Raw genomic sequence first — 18,319 nt, 5'->3', positions numbered from 1 at the left:
TTCAGATTTCCACTACCTTTATGTGAAGACATGCTTCCTGACATCACCCCTGAGCGACCTAACTCTAATTTTGAGGTTATGCCCCCTTGTTCTGGACTCGCTCCCCAAAATGAACCGGGAAAGGGTTATGTTATTGGTAGTAGATCGGACCTGGTCACATTTGCATGTGAGATGTGTTTGAGAAGTTGTGTGACTGCCTGACTGTGGTGAGCGGGGTACGGGTGGAAGAACAAATTCCTTTACCCCTATAGCAGTCCAACTATACTTGCTGGTGAGTGAGCAGGCCAGCACCTGGCTAAGTACATATTCCCCAAGTCTTCTGGGACTGTGATGATGGAAAGTGTCTATTCGTGTCTCAAAATGAAAAAATGTCATGCCATAAAAAGTAAAAAAAAAGTTCCTATTTTATGTGACTTTTCATTCAGATAAATGTTACATAACTTCAATTTCTCACAAACTTTTGACATCGCACAGCTAATGTAGAACATAGATAAGCAGCTAGAATGAAATCTTTTTCTTTAGAAAGTTCTGTGCATTAAAGTAGCTAAGCTGTTCCCCATGTGTTTTTTCTAATAATGACCCTGCGTGTGATCTTTTTTTAACCTTTAATTTAGTGACTTTGACCGTGGGGATCAGAAGGCCTTGGTTTGGTTCCTGCATCCCCTTCGAGATGCCTTATGGAAGCTGAATACTCATGCCTACTTGCCTTTGCTGAAAGCAGACAAGAGCCTACAGCTGTTGTTGAAGCTGTTGGAGATGTCCGCGCCAAAACACCACATATCAAAATCGGAAGGTTAGTTGACCCCTTAAAATCTTGTACAATATCAGCAGACTTGAAATGTTTCGGTAGGCTTCAAATAATGTGCTCTCCTTGTCAATTTACTCCCCTTCTCTCCCTCTGCTGAATGTTTTGCTACCTTGTTGGATTGCAATTCCATAGCTGCTGGGCGATGCTCACCCAAGTGACCATCATTCATGCAAGAGCCCCTTCCTGTCTCATCTGCCATCCACTCAGATGTATTTCCAGCAGGCAGAGGCAGTTGGTGACCAAGAACAGGAACTCTGGCTGATATTTTTATTTCTCCGCCTACCCCTTAACCCAGAGGTGCATCTGTAGCAGTCCTGCAGCCATTCTGGCTGAGATCAGAAAACTCAGTGCTGAATAGAACATAAGAATTAGGAGCAGGAGTAGGCCATTCGGCCCCTCGAGCCTGCTGTGCCATTCAATATGATCATGGCTGACCTTCTACCTCAACCCCACTTTCCTGCACTGTCCCCATATCCCTTGATTCCATTAATATCCAAAAATCTATCAATCTCTGTCTTGAATATACTCAAAGACTGAGCCTCCACAGCCCTCTGGAATAGAGAATTCCAATGATACACAACCCTCTGAGTGAATATGTTTCTCCTCATCTCAATCCGAAATGGCCGATCCCTTATTCTGAGACTGTGACCCCTGGTTCTTGACTCCTCAGCCAGAGGAAACATCCTCCCTGCATCTACCCTGTCAAGCCCTGTAAGAATTTTGTATGTTTCAATGAGATCACACCTCATTCTTGCTTGCGAATTTGTCCATAAAATACTGACACTGCCCCGTGCTGCCTGGCGCCAGCTCCAGCACGCTGCTCTCCATGCGCAGGCTCTGCTGCGCTTTTTCCGCGCTCTCTCCAGCCGCTCACGCTTTGGTCGTTGGTTCTTTATGAGTGACCACGCGTATTCTGGCCTCGGGTCTCAACATTGCTGCTCGTCTCATGACCCGACCTCCCTCCTGGCCCGTGCTGTACCTTCCTTAGGTCCCGACCTCCCTGCTGGCCCGTGCTGTACCTTCCTTAGGTCCCGACCTCCCTGCTGGCCCGTGCTGTACCTTCCTTAGGTCCCGACCTCACTGCTGGCCCATGCTGTACCTTCCTTAGGTCCCGACCTCACTGCTGGTCCGTGCTGTACCTTCCTTAGGTCCCAACCTCCCTGCTGGCCCGTGCTGTACCTTCCTTAGGTTCCGACCTCCCTGCTGGCCCGTGCTGTACCTTCCTTAGGTCCCGACCTCCCTGCTGGCCCGTGCTGTACCTTCCTTAGGTCCCGACCTCACTGCTGGCCCATGCTGTACCTTCCTTAGGTCCCGACCTCACTGCTGGCCCGTGCTGTACCTTCTTTCGGTTTCGACCTCCCTCCTGACCCGTGCTGTACCTTCCTTAGGTCCCGACCTCCCTGCTGGCCCGTGCTGTACCTTCCTTAGGTCCCGACCTCCCTGCTGGCCCGTGCTGTACCTTCTTTAGGTCCCGACCTCCCTGCTGGCCTGTGCTGTACCTTCCTTAGGTCCCGACCTCCCTGCTGGCCCATGCTGTACCTTCCTTAGGTCCAGACCTCCCTGCTGGCCCGTGCTGTACCTTCCTTAGGTCCCGACCTCCCTCCTGACCCGTGCTGTACCTTCCTTAGGTCCCGACCTCACTGCTGGCCCATGCTGTACCTTCCTTAGGTCCCGACCTCCCTGCTGGCCCATGCTGTACCTTCCTTAGGTCCCGACCTCACTGCTGGCCCGTGCTGTACCTTTCCTGGGTCCCAGCCTTGTTGCTAGTCCGTGCTGAGCCTTTCCTGGGTCACGCCTTGTTGCTGGCCTCTCCGACGTGCCGATTCGGCTGCGTGTCTTAATCTGACGGCATCGGGCAGCGAGTGGCAAGCAAGCTGGTAACAAAAACGGCATCAGGAGCCGGGGGATTGTGGACGGAGAGAATCGGCGATATTTTACGCAATATCTCCTCCCAGTGCTTTAAGAGCTCCTCTCAGAGTCGCAATGCGGATTCCGCCCACTAAGGGGCACAACGGACATGATCTTCAACGCGCGACAAATCCAAGAAAAGTATAGGGAGCAGCATCAACTTCCGTACATGGCTTTCTTTGACCTCCTTTGGCCTTCGACTCTGTCAACCGTGAGGGATTGTGGAGTGTCCTCCTCAGATTTGGCTGCCCTCAAATGTTTGACACCATCCTCTGCCTGCTTCACGATGACATGCAAGCCGTGATTCTTACCAACGGATCCATTACAGACCCAATTTAAGTGCAGACGGGGTCAAGCACGGCTGTGTCATTGCACCAACACTGTTGTCAATCTTCCTCGCTGCAATGCTTCATCTCACCTTTAACAAGCTCCCCGCTGGAGTGGAGTTAATCTACAGGACAAGTGGGAAATTGTTCAACCTCCGTCGTCTCCTGTCCAGACCCAATGTTGTTACAATCCCTGTCATTGAATTACAGTATGCAGGCTACGCTTGTGTTTGTGCACACTTGGAGGCAGAACTCCAAACCATCGTCCACACTTTCACTGAAGTTTGAGAGAGTCTGGGCCTTGCATTAAACATCCGTAAGACGAAGGTTCTCTACCAACCTGTCCCTGCCATACAGTACTGCTCCCTGATTATCAAGATCCCTGACGGACCACTTCCCATACCTTTGGAGCCTATTATCAGCAAGGACAGACATCGATGACGAAGTCCAACAGCACCTTCAGTGTGCCAGTGCAGCCTTCGGTCATCTGAGAAGAGCAGGATTTTAAACCCAGCACAAGCTCATGGTCTACAGAGCAGTGGTGATATCCACCCTCCTATATACTTCAGAGACATGGACTATGTACAGTAGGCACCTCAAAGCACTGGAGAAGTGCTACCAACGCCGCATCCGCAAAATCCTGCAAATTCACTGGCAGGATAGGCGCGCCAACGTCCGTGTTCTCTCTCAGGCCAACATCCCCAGCATCGAGGCATGGACCTCGCTCGATCAGCTCCGATGGATGGGCCACATTGTCCGCGTGCCTGATTCTAGACTCCTCAAACAAGCACTGTACTCCGAGCTACGTCACGGCAGGTGAGTCCCAGGAAGGCAGAGAAAATACTTCAAGGACACCTTCAAAGCCTCCTTGAAAAAATGGAACATCCCCACCGACTCTTGGGAATCCCTGGCTCAAAGTGGAGGAGAAGCATTTGAGAAGGCGCCGAGCACTTCGGGTGTCTTCGTCGGTAGCAGGCGGAAGCCAAGTACAAACAGCGGAAGGCAGCCACCATCTGCCCCACCTGTGACAGAGACTGTAGATCCCACATTGGTCTCATCAGTCACCTTCGAACTCATTTTAGTGTGGAATCAAGTCATCCTCGACTCCGGGGGACTGCCTAAGAAGACATCTCATTCTTCTAAACTCTAGAGAATATAGGCCTAGTCTATTCAATCTCTCCTCATAGGACATTCCCCCCCATCCCAGGAATCAGTCTGCTGAACCTTAGTGCACTCCCTCAATGGCAAGTATATCCTTCTTTAGGTAAAGAGACCAAAACTGTACACAATACTCCAGGTGCGGTCTCACCAGGGCCCTATATAATTGCAGTAAGACGTCTTTACTCTTATACTCAAATCCTCTTGTAATAAAGGCCAACATACCATTTGCTTTCTTAATTGCTTGCTGTACCTGCATGTTCACTTTCAGTGATTTGTATACAAGGATACCCAGGTCCCTCTGAACACCAACATTTTCCAATCACTCACCAGTGTTCTCGATCAGGCCAACATCCCCAGCATTGAAGCACTGACCACACTCGACCAGCTCCGTTGGGCAGGCCACATCGCCTGCATGCCCATCACGAGACTCCCAAAGCAAGCGCTCTACTTGGAACTCCTACACGGCAAGCGAGTCCCAGGTGGGCAGAGGAAACGTTTCAAGGACACCCTCAAACCCTCCTTGATAAAGTGCAACATCCCCACTGGCACCTGGGAATCCCTGGCCCAAGACCGCCCTAAGTGGAGGAAGAGCATCCGGGAGGGCGCTGAGCACCTCGAGTCTCGTCGCCGAGAGCATGCAGAAACCAAGCACAGACAGCGGAAGGAGCGTGCGGCAAACCAGTTCCACCCACCCTTTCCTTCAACCACTGTCTGTCCCACCTGTGACAAAGACTATAATTCCCATATTGGACTGTACAGTCACCTGAGCACTCACTTTTAGAGTGGCAGCAAGTCTTTCTCAATTTTGAGGGACTGCCTATGATGATGATAACTTCCTAATCTTATTCCTGTACCAATTGGCGCGTGGCTCTGTTAACAATCCAGAGATTATTACCTTTGAGGTTCTGCTTTTTAATTTGGACCCCAACTCCTCAAACTCTTTCAGCAGAATCTCATTCCTAGTTCTACCTATCTCGTTGGTTCCTAAGTGGACCACAACAACTGGATCCTCCCTTTCCCACTCTTAAGTTCTTCTCCAGGCACGAGGAGATGTCTTTAACCCTGGCACTGGGCTGGCAACACAACCTTCGAAACTACCAGTCACGGCTGCAGAGAACAGTATCTATCCCTCTGACTATACCACAACTACATTCTCTTCCGCTCCCCCCACTGGAATGGCCTCCTGTTCCATGGTCAGCATGCTCATCCATCCTGCAGGTTTTTCTCTCATCCATCATCATCATAGGCAGCCCCTCAGAGTCGAGAATGACTTGCACTAGAAATGAGTTTTCAGGTGACTGAAGAGTCCAATGTGGGACCTACAGTTTCTGTCACAGGTGGGGCAGACGGTGGTTGAAGGAGCAGGTGGGTGGGGTGCCTGGGTTGCCACGCGCTCCTTCCGCTGTTGACGCTTGGCTTCAGCTTGTTCTTGGTGAAGGGACTCGAGGTGTTCAGCGCCTTCCCGGAAGCTTTTTCTCCACTTTGGGCGGTCTTGGGCCAGGGATTCCCAGGTGTTGGTGGGGATGTTACATTTTTTCAAGGCGGCTTTGAGGGTGTCCTTGAAGCATTTCCTCTGCCCACCTGGGGCTCGCTTGCCACGTCGGAGCTCCAAATAGAGCGCTTGTTTTGGGAGTCTCGTGTCAGGCATGCAGACGATGTGGTCTGTCCAACGGAGCTGATTGAGTGTGGTCAGTGCTTCAATGCTGGGGATATTGGCCTGAGCAAGAACACTGACATTGATGTGCCTATCCTGCCATGGGATTTGCAGGATCTTGTGGAGGCAGCATTGGTGATACTTGTCCAGTGTTTTGAGGTGCCTGCTGTACATAGTCCATGTCTCTGAGCCATATAGGAAGGCAGGTATCACCACTGCTCTGTAGACCATGAGCTTGGTACCGGATTTGAGGTCCTGGTCTTCAAACACCAAACACTCTCTTCCTCAGGCGGCCGAAGGCTGCGCTGGCACATTGAAGACGGTGTTGGACCTCGTCGCGATGTCTGCCCTTGTTGACAGTAGGCTCCTGAGGTATGGAAAATAGTCCACGTTATCCAAGGCCTCGTAGTGGATTTTGATAACCGGGAGGCAGTGCTGTGTGGCGGGGGCAGGTTGGTCGAGGACTTTTGTCTTATGGATGTTTAGTAAGGATAGTAAGGCCCATGCTCTCGTATGCCTCGGTGAAGGTATTGACAATGGCTTGGAGTTCGGCCTCCGAGTGTGCACAGACGCAGGCGTCGTCTGCGTACTGTAGTCTGATGACGGAGGATGGGACGCCCTTGGATCTGGTCTGGAGATGGCGGAGGTTGAACAGATTCTCGTTTGTCCTGTAATTTAGCTTCACTCCGGCAGGGAGCTTGCTAAGGGTGAGATGGAACATTGCAGCAAGGAAGATCGAGAAGAGCGTTGGTGCGATGACACAGCCTTGCTTGACCCTGGTCCGAACGTGGATTGGGTCTGTGCTGGATGCATTGGTCAGGATCACGGCTTGCATGTCATCGTGGAGCAGGCGGAGAATGGTGACAAACCTTTGCGAGCAACCGAATCGGAGGAGGACGCTCCATAATTCCTCACGGTTAACGGTGTCGAAGGCTTTTGTGAGGTCGAAGAAGGCCAGGTACTGGGGTTGGTGGTGGTCCCTGCATTTCTCTTGTATCTGCTACATGGTGAAGATCATGTCCATTGTGCCCCTTAGAGGGCGGAATCCGCATTGCGACTCTGGGAGGAGCTCTTCAGCCACAGGGAGAAAGCGATTCAGGAGCATTCTTGCGATGACTTTCCCGGTGGTTGACAGCAGGGAGATTACTCTGTAGTTACCGCAGTCGGATTTGTCACCTTTCTTGAAGATGCTCACAATTACAGCGTCTCTGAGATCTCCTGGCATGATCTCCTCCTTCCAGATAAGAGAGATGAGGCCATGGATCCCCGCCTGTAGTGCTTCGCTACGTTTTAGTCCATCTGCTCCGGATGACTTGTTCTTCAGTTGTCGGATGGCCTTTTCAACCTTGTGCCAGGCTGGGGTTGTGCTGAGATGGTGGCGGATGGCATGCTGTGGGATGGAATCGAGGACACTCACGTCGAAGACAGAGTCTCTGTTGAGGAGATCCTCAAAGTGCTTTTTCCAGCGGACACTGACTGCCTCTCTGTCCTTGATGAGCACCTCCCCGTTCTTGGCCAGCAGTGGGGTAGGGCCTTGGGTGCTTGGGCTGTAGGTCGTCTTGATTGCGCTGAAGAATCCTCACATGTCATGGTTATCGGCTAGCTGCTGGATTTCTTGAACTTTCTCCACCCACCATCTGTTCTTTAGGTCGCAGGTTTTCTGTTGGACCTCAGCCTTCAGACATCTGTAGAACTGCTTTCTTGCCCTCGAGTTGTGTTGCTGCTTACAGTCCAAGAATGCCTTGCGCTTGCGGCATATTAGCTCCTGGTTCTCATTGTTTCTGTTGCCGCTGCTGTTTTGAGGCAATGTTGATGGTGATGACAGAGCGAATTAGGCGGTGGTCCATCCAGCAGTCATCAGCTCCTGTCATGGCGCGGGTGATGCACGTGTCTTTGCGATCCCTTGCTCGGACGATGACGTAATCTAACAGATGCCAGTGCTTGGAGTGAGGGTGTTACCATGAATCTTTATATTTGTCCTTCTGATGGAACAGAGTATTGGTTATGACGAGGCCGTGTTCTAAGCATTTCGTCAGGAGGAGGGTGCCATTGGAGTTGGCTTTCCCTATCCTCTCTCTGCCGATCACACCAGAGGTCAGTGTCATTTCCGACTCTGGTGTTGAAGTTGCCAAGGAAGATCAGCTTGTCGCTCGTTGGGACTCGGGACAAGCTGATCCTCTTAGCCCGGAACCAGTGCGCTACGGTCTTCAGTGTGTACGTCCTAACACTGGAAGCTACAGACGAGACCAAAGAGAAATTCTATTCCAGCCTCGAACAATCCCTGTCCCTCATCCACACAGGCAGCAAAACCCTCATATCTGTTGGATAGGGGCAAAGACTGAGGCTCCTCCAGCACTGCACCTGTCATCCCCTTACCTACCTGAGTTGCAATCACACCCACTTATCCCTGACCACTAACCAGACCTGCACCACTACCTAACCTAATGGGTGTGACTGCCTCCTGGATCAATTCTCCCCCTTCCTGATGCATCGCAATGTCTGCACCTCACACTTCAGCTCAACAACTCTGAACTGAAGTTCCTCAAGATGCAGGCACTTACTGCAAACGTGGTTGGCCGGGACCACAATACTCTTCACAAACTCCCACATGCTGCAGATGTGGCACACTCCCTCACTACCATCCCTATATGACCTTGTTCTTTTAATTAAATTTGTATTTAAGTAACTTAGTTTACAATTTAGTTCCTTGACTTCTTAATTGATCTGGATTAATGGATAATGAAATTAAATATCTTCCTGTAACATAAAGCATCACAAATAGGGCCCAAGTTTTCACATGATAAAAAATGGGCGCCCCTCCGAGCTGGGCGCCCGTTTTTCGCGCCTAAAAAGGCGCCGGAAAAAAAACGAGTGATTCTGGAGCGCTTTGCAGCTCCTTGTCTGCTTGGCGTGGCTCCCAGGGGGGCGGAGCCTACACTCGCGCCGATTTTGTAAGTGGGAGGGGGCGGGTACTAGTAAATTAGTTTTTTTCCTGCCGGCAACGCTGCACGTGCGCGTTGGAGCGTTCGCGCATGCTCAGTGTGAAAAAAACATTGGCACTCGGCCATTTTTGTAGTTCTTTGTAGTTCTTTGTAGCTGTTTAGTTTTTGAACATTTTTTAATAAAAGTACATTGCCATCAGCACAGAGGCTTCTTGTAGCAGTGAGAAGGGTGCAGGAAGCCTCAGAAAGTTGAGGCAGCCGTTTCCCGACGACCTCCCCCTTTTGCCGTCGGGAAATGGCTCCTCAATTTTTGAGGCTTCCTGCAGTCTTCTCTCTTTCCCGCCAGCCGTCTGGAACCGCTCCATTCCCATCCCCCCCACCGCGTTCGGTCGGCTCCCTTCCCTCCTCCCCCCCCCCCCCCCCCGCGTTCGGTCGGCGCCCGCCCGCCTGCGTTCCGTCTGCTCTCTCCCTCCCGCGTTCGGTCGGCTCCCTTCCATCCCCCCCTTCCCGCGTTCGGTCGGCTCCCTTCCGTCCCCCCGTCCCCCCACCGCGTTCATCGGCTCCCTTTGCTTCCCTCCCCCTCCCCCCCCCCCGCATTCGTTGGCTCCCTTCCCTCCCCCCCCCCCCCCCCCCCCCCGCGTTCGGTCGGCTCCCTCCTTCCCCTTCCCCCCCCCCGGCCCGCGTTCGGTCGGCTCCCTCCCCCCTCGCCCCCCCCCCGCCTGCGTTCGGTCGGCTCCCTCCTCTCCCCCCCCCCCCCTGCCCGCGTTCGGTTCGCTCCCTCGTTTTGTGAGGCTTACTGCACCATTCTCCCTGGCTGAAGCACTTTCACACAGGTAGGAAGATGGTTTATTTAATATTTTCTTTGCTTATAAATGTTTATTCAGGTTGGATTTATTTGTATAATATTTGTATGTATAAATAAGGATTGATTGTAGAATTTAATGAGTTCCCTTCCCCCCCCCCCACCTCGTTCTGGACGCCTGATTTGTAACCTGCGCCTGATTTTTTAATGTGTAGAACAGGTTTTTTCAGTTCTACAAAAATCTTCACTTGCTCCATTCTACTTTAGTTTGGAGTACGTTTTCACTGTGGAAACTTTCAAATCAGGTGTCAGTGGCCGGACACGCCCCCTTTTGAAGAAAAAATTCTGTTCCAAAGTAGAACTGTTCTACCTGACTAGAACTGCAGAAAAAAAAATGTGGAGAATTGCGAATTCTAAGATAGTCCGTTCTCCACCAGTTGCTCCTAAAAATCAGGCGCAAATCATGTGGAAACTTGGGCCCATTGTGTGGGCAAAAAGCTGCAACTTGTTCCCCCTCTTCTACAAATTCCCACTCTTTCCAGATTCCCAAATAAACCACTGTTTGGCCCCAAATTCGAACAGAATTTTTTTTTCAAAAGGGGGCGTGTCCGGCCACTGACGCCTGATTTGAAAGTTCCCACAGTGAAAACATACTCCAAACTAACTTAGAATGGAGCAAGTGAAGATTTTTGTAGGCCTGAAAAAACCTTGTCTACACATTAAAAAATCAGGCGCAGGTTACAAATTAGGTGTCTGGAACGAGGTGGGGATGGCGGGGAGGTGGGGGGAAGGGAAGTCATTACATTCTACAATCAATCCTTAGTTATACTTATACAAATATTATACAAATAATTCCAACCTGAATAAAAATTTATAAGCAAAGAAAAGATTAAATAAACCATGTTCCTACCTGTGTGAAAGTGCTTCAGGCAGGCCTTTCAGGCAGGGAGAAGGCTGCAGGAAGCCTCACAAGTTGAGGCAGCCGTTCCTGACGGCAGGGGAGGGGGGAGGCAGTAAGGGCCCGACCGACGGCAGGGGAGGGGGAGGCAGGGAGAAGGCTGCAGGAAGCCTCACAAGTTGAGGCAGCCGTTCCTGACGGCAGGGGAGGGGGGAGGCAGTAAGGGCCCGACCGACGGCAGGGGAGGGGGAGGCAGGGAGAAGGCTGCAGGAAGCCTCACAAGTTGAGGCAGCCGTTCCTGACGGCAGGGGAGGGAAGGCAGTAAGGGCCCGACCGACGGCAGCAGCCGTTCCCGACGGCAGGGGAGGGGGGAGGCAGTAAGGGCCCGACCGACGGCAGGGGAGGGGGGAAGCAGTAAGGGCCCGACCGACGGCAGCGGGGGGGAGGCAGGGAGAAGGCTGCAGGAAGCCTCAGAAGTTGAGGCAGCCATTCCCGACGGCGGGGGGGGGGCGGAGGAGGAGGCCCCCCTGCCGTCGGTCGGGCCTGTCAGGGAACGGCTGCCTCAACTTCTGAGGCTTCCTGCAGCCTTCTCACTACTGCAAGAAGCCTCAGTGCTGATCATGGAAAGGCAATGTGGTTTTATTAAAAAATGTTACAAAGCTACAAAGAACTACAAAAATGGCCGAGTGCCAATGTTTCCTTCACACTGCGCGTGCACAAACGCTCCAACGCGCACGCGCAGAGTTGCCTGCACGAAAAAAACTCATTTAAATGGTACCCGCCCCCTCCTACTTACAAAATCGGCGCGAGTGGTAGGCTCTGCCCCCTGGGCACCGCGCCAAGCTGACATCGAGCTGCAAAGCGCTCGAGAATAGCGCGTTTATTTTCAGGCGCCGTTTTCGGCACGAAAAGCGGGCACACTGCTCGGAGGGGCGCCTGTTTTGCCGAGTCGGAAACTTGGGGCCTTTAAGTCCATTCTATTCAGACCACTCTGTGCTCTGAAAAACTGTTGACTTTTATACTCTGAAGAGCTACACCTAATTTACAAGTGTTGACTCAGCTCCCCCATCCCCTGTGATTAACACCTATTCAAAGCTAATACTTACAGCTGACTAACGGTTAAGGGTTGAACTTTGGACCTTCCTGGTCTGTGTGGCTCATCTGGGATGGTAAGGCTTGGATAATCTTCAGAACCACTACCCAGGAGTGGAGTTGGGGACAGGGCCAGATTGTGTGTTTGACAGTCCCTCCAAGGCCCCTGTTTCACTTATACTCATCTGATAGAGTTGGGGTGGAACTTACAGTGTTTGTGTAGGGTGACAAAGCACTCAGTAGTATCTCTGGGAGCCTGCAAGGAAGCATGCACTGTTCTGAAGATTGCCCAGGATCTTCGGCTCTGTCCCCACTATGTTTTCTGGAGACTCCTGCTGCAGCAGGCATCAGAACGTGGCATGACTGCCAACCGTGGCTCAGTTGGTATCATCCTCACCCTCTGAGTCAGAAGGTTGTGGGTTCAAGTCCCACTCCAGAGACTTCAGCTAGGCTGACACTCCAGTGCAGTACTGAGGGAGTGCTGCACTGTCTGAGGTGCTGTCTTTCCGATGAGACGTTAAACCGAGGCGCCGTCTGCTCTCTTTCAGGTGGATGTAAAAGATCCCATGGCACCATTTTGAAGACGAGCAGGGGAGTTATCCCCGGGGTCCTGGCCAATATTTATCCCTCAATCAGTATCACTAAAAAATAATTATCTGGTTATTATCACATTGCTGTTTGCGGGAGCTTGATGTGTGGAAATTGGCTGCTGCGTTTGCTACATTATAACAGTGACTATACTCCACAAAGTACTTAATTGGGTGTACAGCGCTTTGGGACGTCTGGTGGTGGTGATAGGCACTGTATAAATGCAAGTCTTTCTTTCTTTGAAAGTGGCATTGCCAAAAGAAGTAACGTGCTCCCAGAGGGCCAATCATATCTTTCCAGTAGCCGACTGACACATTTCCCATCCTTTGACAGAATTTCTTCCACTGCGCCCCAGATCCAATCATTTCCTCTGGGATACGACTGTGCTTTTAAAATTCGCAAGTTATTTTAATATTATTAAATATAGCCCTCCCCCCCCACCCACCGCCCCCCCCTTCACAAAAACTCACACACACATACAAATGTGTGGACAGGAGAATGTGAATAATTATCACAGTATATTTAACTCATCCATTTTACATTTTTACTGTTGTCACTGGATACCAATTTTTCGCATACTTGAGAAGTCCCTTTTTCTCTGAGATTTAAAGAGAGGTCACAGTGATAATGAAGCAGGGAAGGATAACTGCAATTCTTTCTATTTTAAGGAGCTATAATTATTGGTTTCTATATTTGATTTGTTGGAGGCTATATTGTAGATGGACTCATTAGCTGTTTCCTGCACTAAAAAGAGATTATGCTAATAGAGTCTTATTTTTTTTTTGTAAGAGTTCAGATGTTGTAGAAGGTTACAAAATGCAGGAAACCTGCTAAGATGCTTCTTTTATACTCCTACGCCATTTGAATTGCAAAAAATTGAATAAAATGCAGCTGTTAATAGTTTACTGCTGACAGTGCTGAAGCGTGAGTGTTCTTATTCGAATCTAATGAAACCCTGTATAACACAGACATGGAAATGCGCCCTAATGTGGCTGCTTCTCATTTGTGAATGTAGTCCAATTAATTTTGTCATTGAGTTTAAATGAGAATACATTATATGGTTTATTTGGGGATATAGCTTTTTGTTCAATCCATTTTTTTTCTCTTTTCCCCCCACTTCATCCCTCTCACCCCCCCCAATTGATTTAAACGTGTTTGACTTTTGGGATACTCAATTTAAAGAATCCATTTGTTTTCTCTCCTCCTCTTTAAGCACTGTTTGAGGGGAGATGGGGAAGGTCACCATGAAGTCCGATCATGGCCTTATCCTGGGCATCGACAGGGGCACTTTAACAATAGATGGCAATTGAATGGCTTTACCAACTGAGGCACTGGAATTAAATGCAGAAGCCCTGTTCAAAGATTGAATCATCTATTATATTTTAGTTAGATCAGCAGCCAGATGTCAGTTTTGCTCCTGTATTTAATTATTTAGAACATGTCTCAAGTGCAAATTGACAGCTGATGGAGCAGAGAAAATGCCTCTTCTCTTCCCTTCTCCTTCCGCTCCACTGCCCCGCTTGTTGCAGTATGTGGACTTAACTGTAGAATCTGAGTAACATTTCCCATCGCTTTATTCCACTTTCCGCAACGGTATTACATTAGTGTCAGCCATGGCTCAGTAGGTAACAGTCTCACCTCTGACTCAGAAGGTCGTGGGTTCTAGTCCCACTCCAGAGACTTGAGCACAAAAAATCTAGGCTGACACTCGGGTGCTGTGCTGAAGGGGGGCTGCACTGTCACAGGGTGCCGTCTTTCAGATGAGATGTTAAACCAACGCCGTGTTCCACTTCTCAGGTGGATGTAAAAGATCCCATGGCACTATTTCGAAGAAGAGCAGGGGAGTTATCCCCAGTTTCCTGACCAATATTTATCCCTCAATCAACATAACAAAAATATCTGGTCATCATCACATTGTTGTTTGTGGGAGCTTCCAGTGTGCAATTCAGTTGCTGCGTTTCCTAAATTACAACAGTGACTATGCTTCGAAAGTACTTCATTGGCTCTAAAGTACTTTGGGACACCCTGAGGTTGTGAAAGTCGCTATATAAATGCAAGTCTTTACAAGTGGGCTATACATTTGAAATTTGAGTTCCTTTTACATAAAGTAATGTACCATGTTACTGTTCTGTGTGTAAACTGTAAAAACATTTAATTATTGAAACCAATGGCGCAGCTCTTTGTGGTGGAAAGTCACTCTTGTGTTCTTTCCTTTTTATTGTCAACCTATTTTTATCTCTCTTGCCACTTTTAAAGAAATTGCATTCTGTATACATCAGGGAGCAGCAGAGACCAAAAATTTAAATGTGGCAAATGAATGCATGTTATGGTTGAAGAAAGCTTATGCCAGACCCCATGAGAACTAAAAAGGCAGTGCTTTCATGGAAGCATTTTTGACAAGTTGCTGTAAAGTATGAAACGCACAATTATTGTGAAATCAAGAACAAGTAACATGATGTGCTTCAGTAAAATTTACATTATTGCGTTGTGTGTTAAACAAGAGAGAAAGCCTGCCAGCAATAAACTTGCTGCACTTTTCAAATGTATCTGGGCTCCATATTACAACTATTTGACCAGCACAATTGCCCCACGTTAGCATTGTTAATATTGTTAAACTTTTTGGATGTTAGCCTGGCACATTGCTCTTTTGTAGCATAGATGGAAGCAGTTCTGGAAGTTTCTGAGAGCACTTTATATTATGCTGCAGAATGTTTGACAGACCAGTCCAAATGATGGTGGTAGTTTCCCATGTTGCTTCATGTTGGTGAAATCTCTGTGTGCAGCTCATAGAATAATCTCACCTGTCACTGAGTAAGGAGCACCAGGATCGGTTACTGCCTTCGAAATTTTTTGGGGTATATACTTTTGGCACCCTTACCTAATGTAACAATCTTTGAAAATTTCAATTGGCCCAGTACTATTTTGAGGGAGCAAGTTACAGATTTGCACTCATCATCATAGGCAGTCCCTCGAAATCGAGGAAGACTTGCTTTCACTCTAAAAGTGAGTTCTCAGGCAGCTGTACAGTCCAATACAGTCTCTGTGACAGGTGGGGCAGACAGTGGTTGAAGGAAAGGGTCGGTGGGGGGAACCTGGTTTGCTGCACGCTCCTTCCGCTGTCTGCGCTTGGTTTCTGCATGCTCTCGGCGACGAGACTCGAGGTGCTCAGCACCCTCCAGGATGCTCTTCCTCCATTTTGAGCGGTCTTGGGCCAGGGATTCCCAGGTACCGGTGGGGATGTTGCACTTTATGAAGGAGGCTTTGAGGGTGTCCTTGAAATGTTTCCTCTGCCCACCTGGGACTTGCTTGCCGTGTAGGAGTTCCGAGTAGAGCGCTTGTTTAGGGAGTCTCGTGTCGGGCATGCGGACGATGTGGCCCGCCCAATGGAGCTGGTCAAGTGTGGTCAGTGCTCCGATGCTAGGGATATTGGCCTGAGCAAGAACACTGACGGTGCGTCTATCCACCCAGTGGATTTGAAGGATCTTGCGGAGGCAGCGCTGGTGGTAATCCTTCAACGCTTTGAGGTGCCTGCTGTATATAGTCCAAGTCTATGAGCCATATAGGAGGGTAGGTATCACGACTGCCCTGTACATGATAAGCTTGGTGCCAGATTTGAGGTCCGAGTCTCCAAACACTCTCTTCCTCAGGCGAGTGAAGGCTGCGCTGGCACACTGGAGGTGGTATTGGACCTCGTCATCGATGTCTGTCCTTGCTGATAGTCGACTCCCGAGGTATGGAAAATGGTCCACGTTGTCCAAACCGAGCTGTGGATTTTGATGACCGGGGGGAAGTGCTGTTTGGCGGGGTCAGGTTGGCGGAGGACCTTTGTCTTATGGATGTTTAGCGTAAGGCCCATGCATTCATACGCCTCGGTGAAGGTGTTGATGATGGCTTGGAGTTCGGCCTCTGCAGTTCGATGACAGAGGATGGGACGACCTTGGATCTAGTCTGGAGGCAATGTAGATTGAACAGGTTTCCCATTGATCCTATAGTTTTCTTCCACTCCAGCAGGGAGCTTGTTGATAGTGAGATGGAGCACTGCAGCGAGGAAGATCGAGAAGTGCGTTGGCGCGATGACACAGCCCTGCTTGACCCCGGTCCGGATGTGGATTGGGTCTGTGGTGGATCCGTTGGTCAGGATCACGGCTTGCATGTCGTCATGGAACAGGCGGAGGATGATGACAAACTTTTGGGGGCAGCCGAAACGGAGGTGGACGCTCCATAGTCCTCCACGGCTGACGTGTCAAAGGCCTTTGTAAGGTCAAAGATTTGTACTACCCTTTGTGTGGAAAAAGTGAAGTCTGATTTCTAATTTTAAGATTATGCCCTCTTTTTGTGGATTCCCCCACCACATCAAGTCCTTTTAACATTTTAAATGGCTCCATCAGATCACCCTTCAATCTTCTATAATCAAGGGAATATAAGCCAAGTTTATGCAACCACAACAATGACTTGCATTTATAAAGCGCCTTTAACGTAGTAAAAGAATAAATCCCAAGGTGCTTCACAGGACAGAATTTGACACCAAGCCACATAAATGGATATTAGAACAATCCTAATTTAACCCAGAGCTCGAGCACAGCAGAGTGAGGAGTGAACAGAGTGAGGATTTCAAAAGGAATTTGCAAAGTGCTTCGCGTGGGGACAAAAAAAATCCAGGAAGGGACTATTAAATGGAAAGAAAATAATATGACTGGAAAATGAAAGAGATCACGGAGTCCTTACTGACAGTAAATTGAAGCTATTGCAACAATGCTCAGTGGCATTGAGTAAATCAAACCTGATATTGGTATATATTAAAATGTCAATATTGAGCTGAAATAGCGAGGTAATCCTGCCACTTTATAAATCATTGGTGTGACCGCACTTAGAATACTGTGTACAGTTCTGGTTGCCTCAGAAAAGATATTGCAGTTTTGAAAGGATACAGAAGAGAGAAACCAGATGATTGAGGGGTTGGAGGATTGGATTATGAGGAGCGATCATGCAAATTGGGCAGGTTCTCACTGGAAAAGAAAAGGTTGAGAGGTGATTGATTGCTGTTTTTAGTATTCTAAAGGAATGAGATAATGTAGACCATGACGAGCTGTTTCTTGTGCAGCATATAAGAATCAAAGGACACGGCCATCGCTTGAAGACAGGTATTCTGAAATCAAAACTAATCTGCGGAAATATTATTTCGGTGAGCGAGTTATCAAGTAATGGAACAGGCATCCCAGGGGGTGGTGGAAGCAAATAGTATTGATTCATTCAAATGCAAATTAGATAGATCTCTTTCATAAATAAATAATATTTTGGGATACAGTACATGAGTAACTTGAGACATGACATGTGGCAAGTGTATTATGCTTGGGAGGAGCAGGTGACTTTGGACCTATGCTTTCCACCACTGGGGACGGTTTCCTTGCTTCATGTCTGGGTCTGCTGTAGACTAATTGGTAGAGATTGATTGCTATGATTATCCATTATCGTTCTAACATGCGACTACCAGGATGGTAGAAGGTGAACTAGGTGGACATTGGTCTTTTTTTATTAAGTTATTTCTATGTCCCATGTTTCAACGTAATTCTTTAAACCCTGGTATACGTCTGATGAATCTGTGCTCTACCCCTTCCAAGGGCAATGTATATTTCTTGGTGTTGGTACTTATTTTACCTGCGCAGTCGGTTTTAGTGATTTGTGTACATGGTCACCTAAATCCCATTGCTCTTCCACTCCTATTCTCTCACCATTATAAAAATATTCCGATTTACCCTTCTCGGATCCAGTGTGGATGACCTCACACTTCCCCACATTAAACTTCATCTGCCATAGTTTGCCCACTCACTTAGTTTGTCAATGTCCCTTTGTAGCATCCTCCGTGCAGCCACACACTGCATCCTAATGTAGTGTCATCTGTAAACGATCACCTCTCATTCTTCTGTGTTCCAATGAGTAGAGGCCCAACCTACGCAACCTTTCCTCATAAGTCAACCCCCTCATCCCCGGAATCAACCTAGTGAACCTTCACTGAACTGTCTCCAAAGCAAGTATATCCTTTCGTAAATATGGAAACCAAAACTGCACGCAGTATTCCAGGTGTAGCCTCGCCAATACCCTGTACAGCTGTAGCAAGACTTTCCTGCTTTTATACTCCATCC

General features: G+C 48.9%; 1 protein-coding gene across 2 annotated transcripts in view; it reads left to right on the top strand.

Moving 5' to 3' along the window:
• The window catches only part of LOC139272973 (probable methyltransferase TARBP1), a 246,165-nt gene that overhangs the window by 62,383 nt on the left and 165,463 nt on the right, over positions 1 to 18,319 (top strand). For both annotated transcript variants that reach the window (XM_070889181.1, XM_070889182.1), the window contains exon 12: positions 615 to 793. In XM_070889181.1, the coding sequence (XP_070745282.1) occupies positions 615 to 793 (179 nt within the window). The remainder of the gene's footprint in view (positions 1 to 614; positions 794 to 18,319) is intronic.

Source organism: Pristiophorus japonicus, chromosome 9, assembly GCF_044704955.1.
Source record: "Pristiophorus japonicus isolate sPriJap1 chromosome 9, sPriJap1.hap1, whole genome shotgun sequence".
Taxonomy (NCBI): domain Eukaryota; kingdom Metazoa; phylum Chordata; class Chondrichthyes; family Pristiophoridae; genus Pristiophorus; species Pristiophorus japonicus.
The sequence above is the reverse complement of the archived record's forward strand: the minus strand, read 5'-3'. Positions and strand labels throughout refer to the sequence as shown.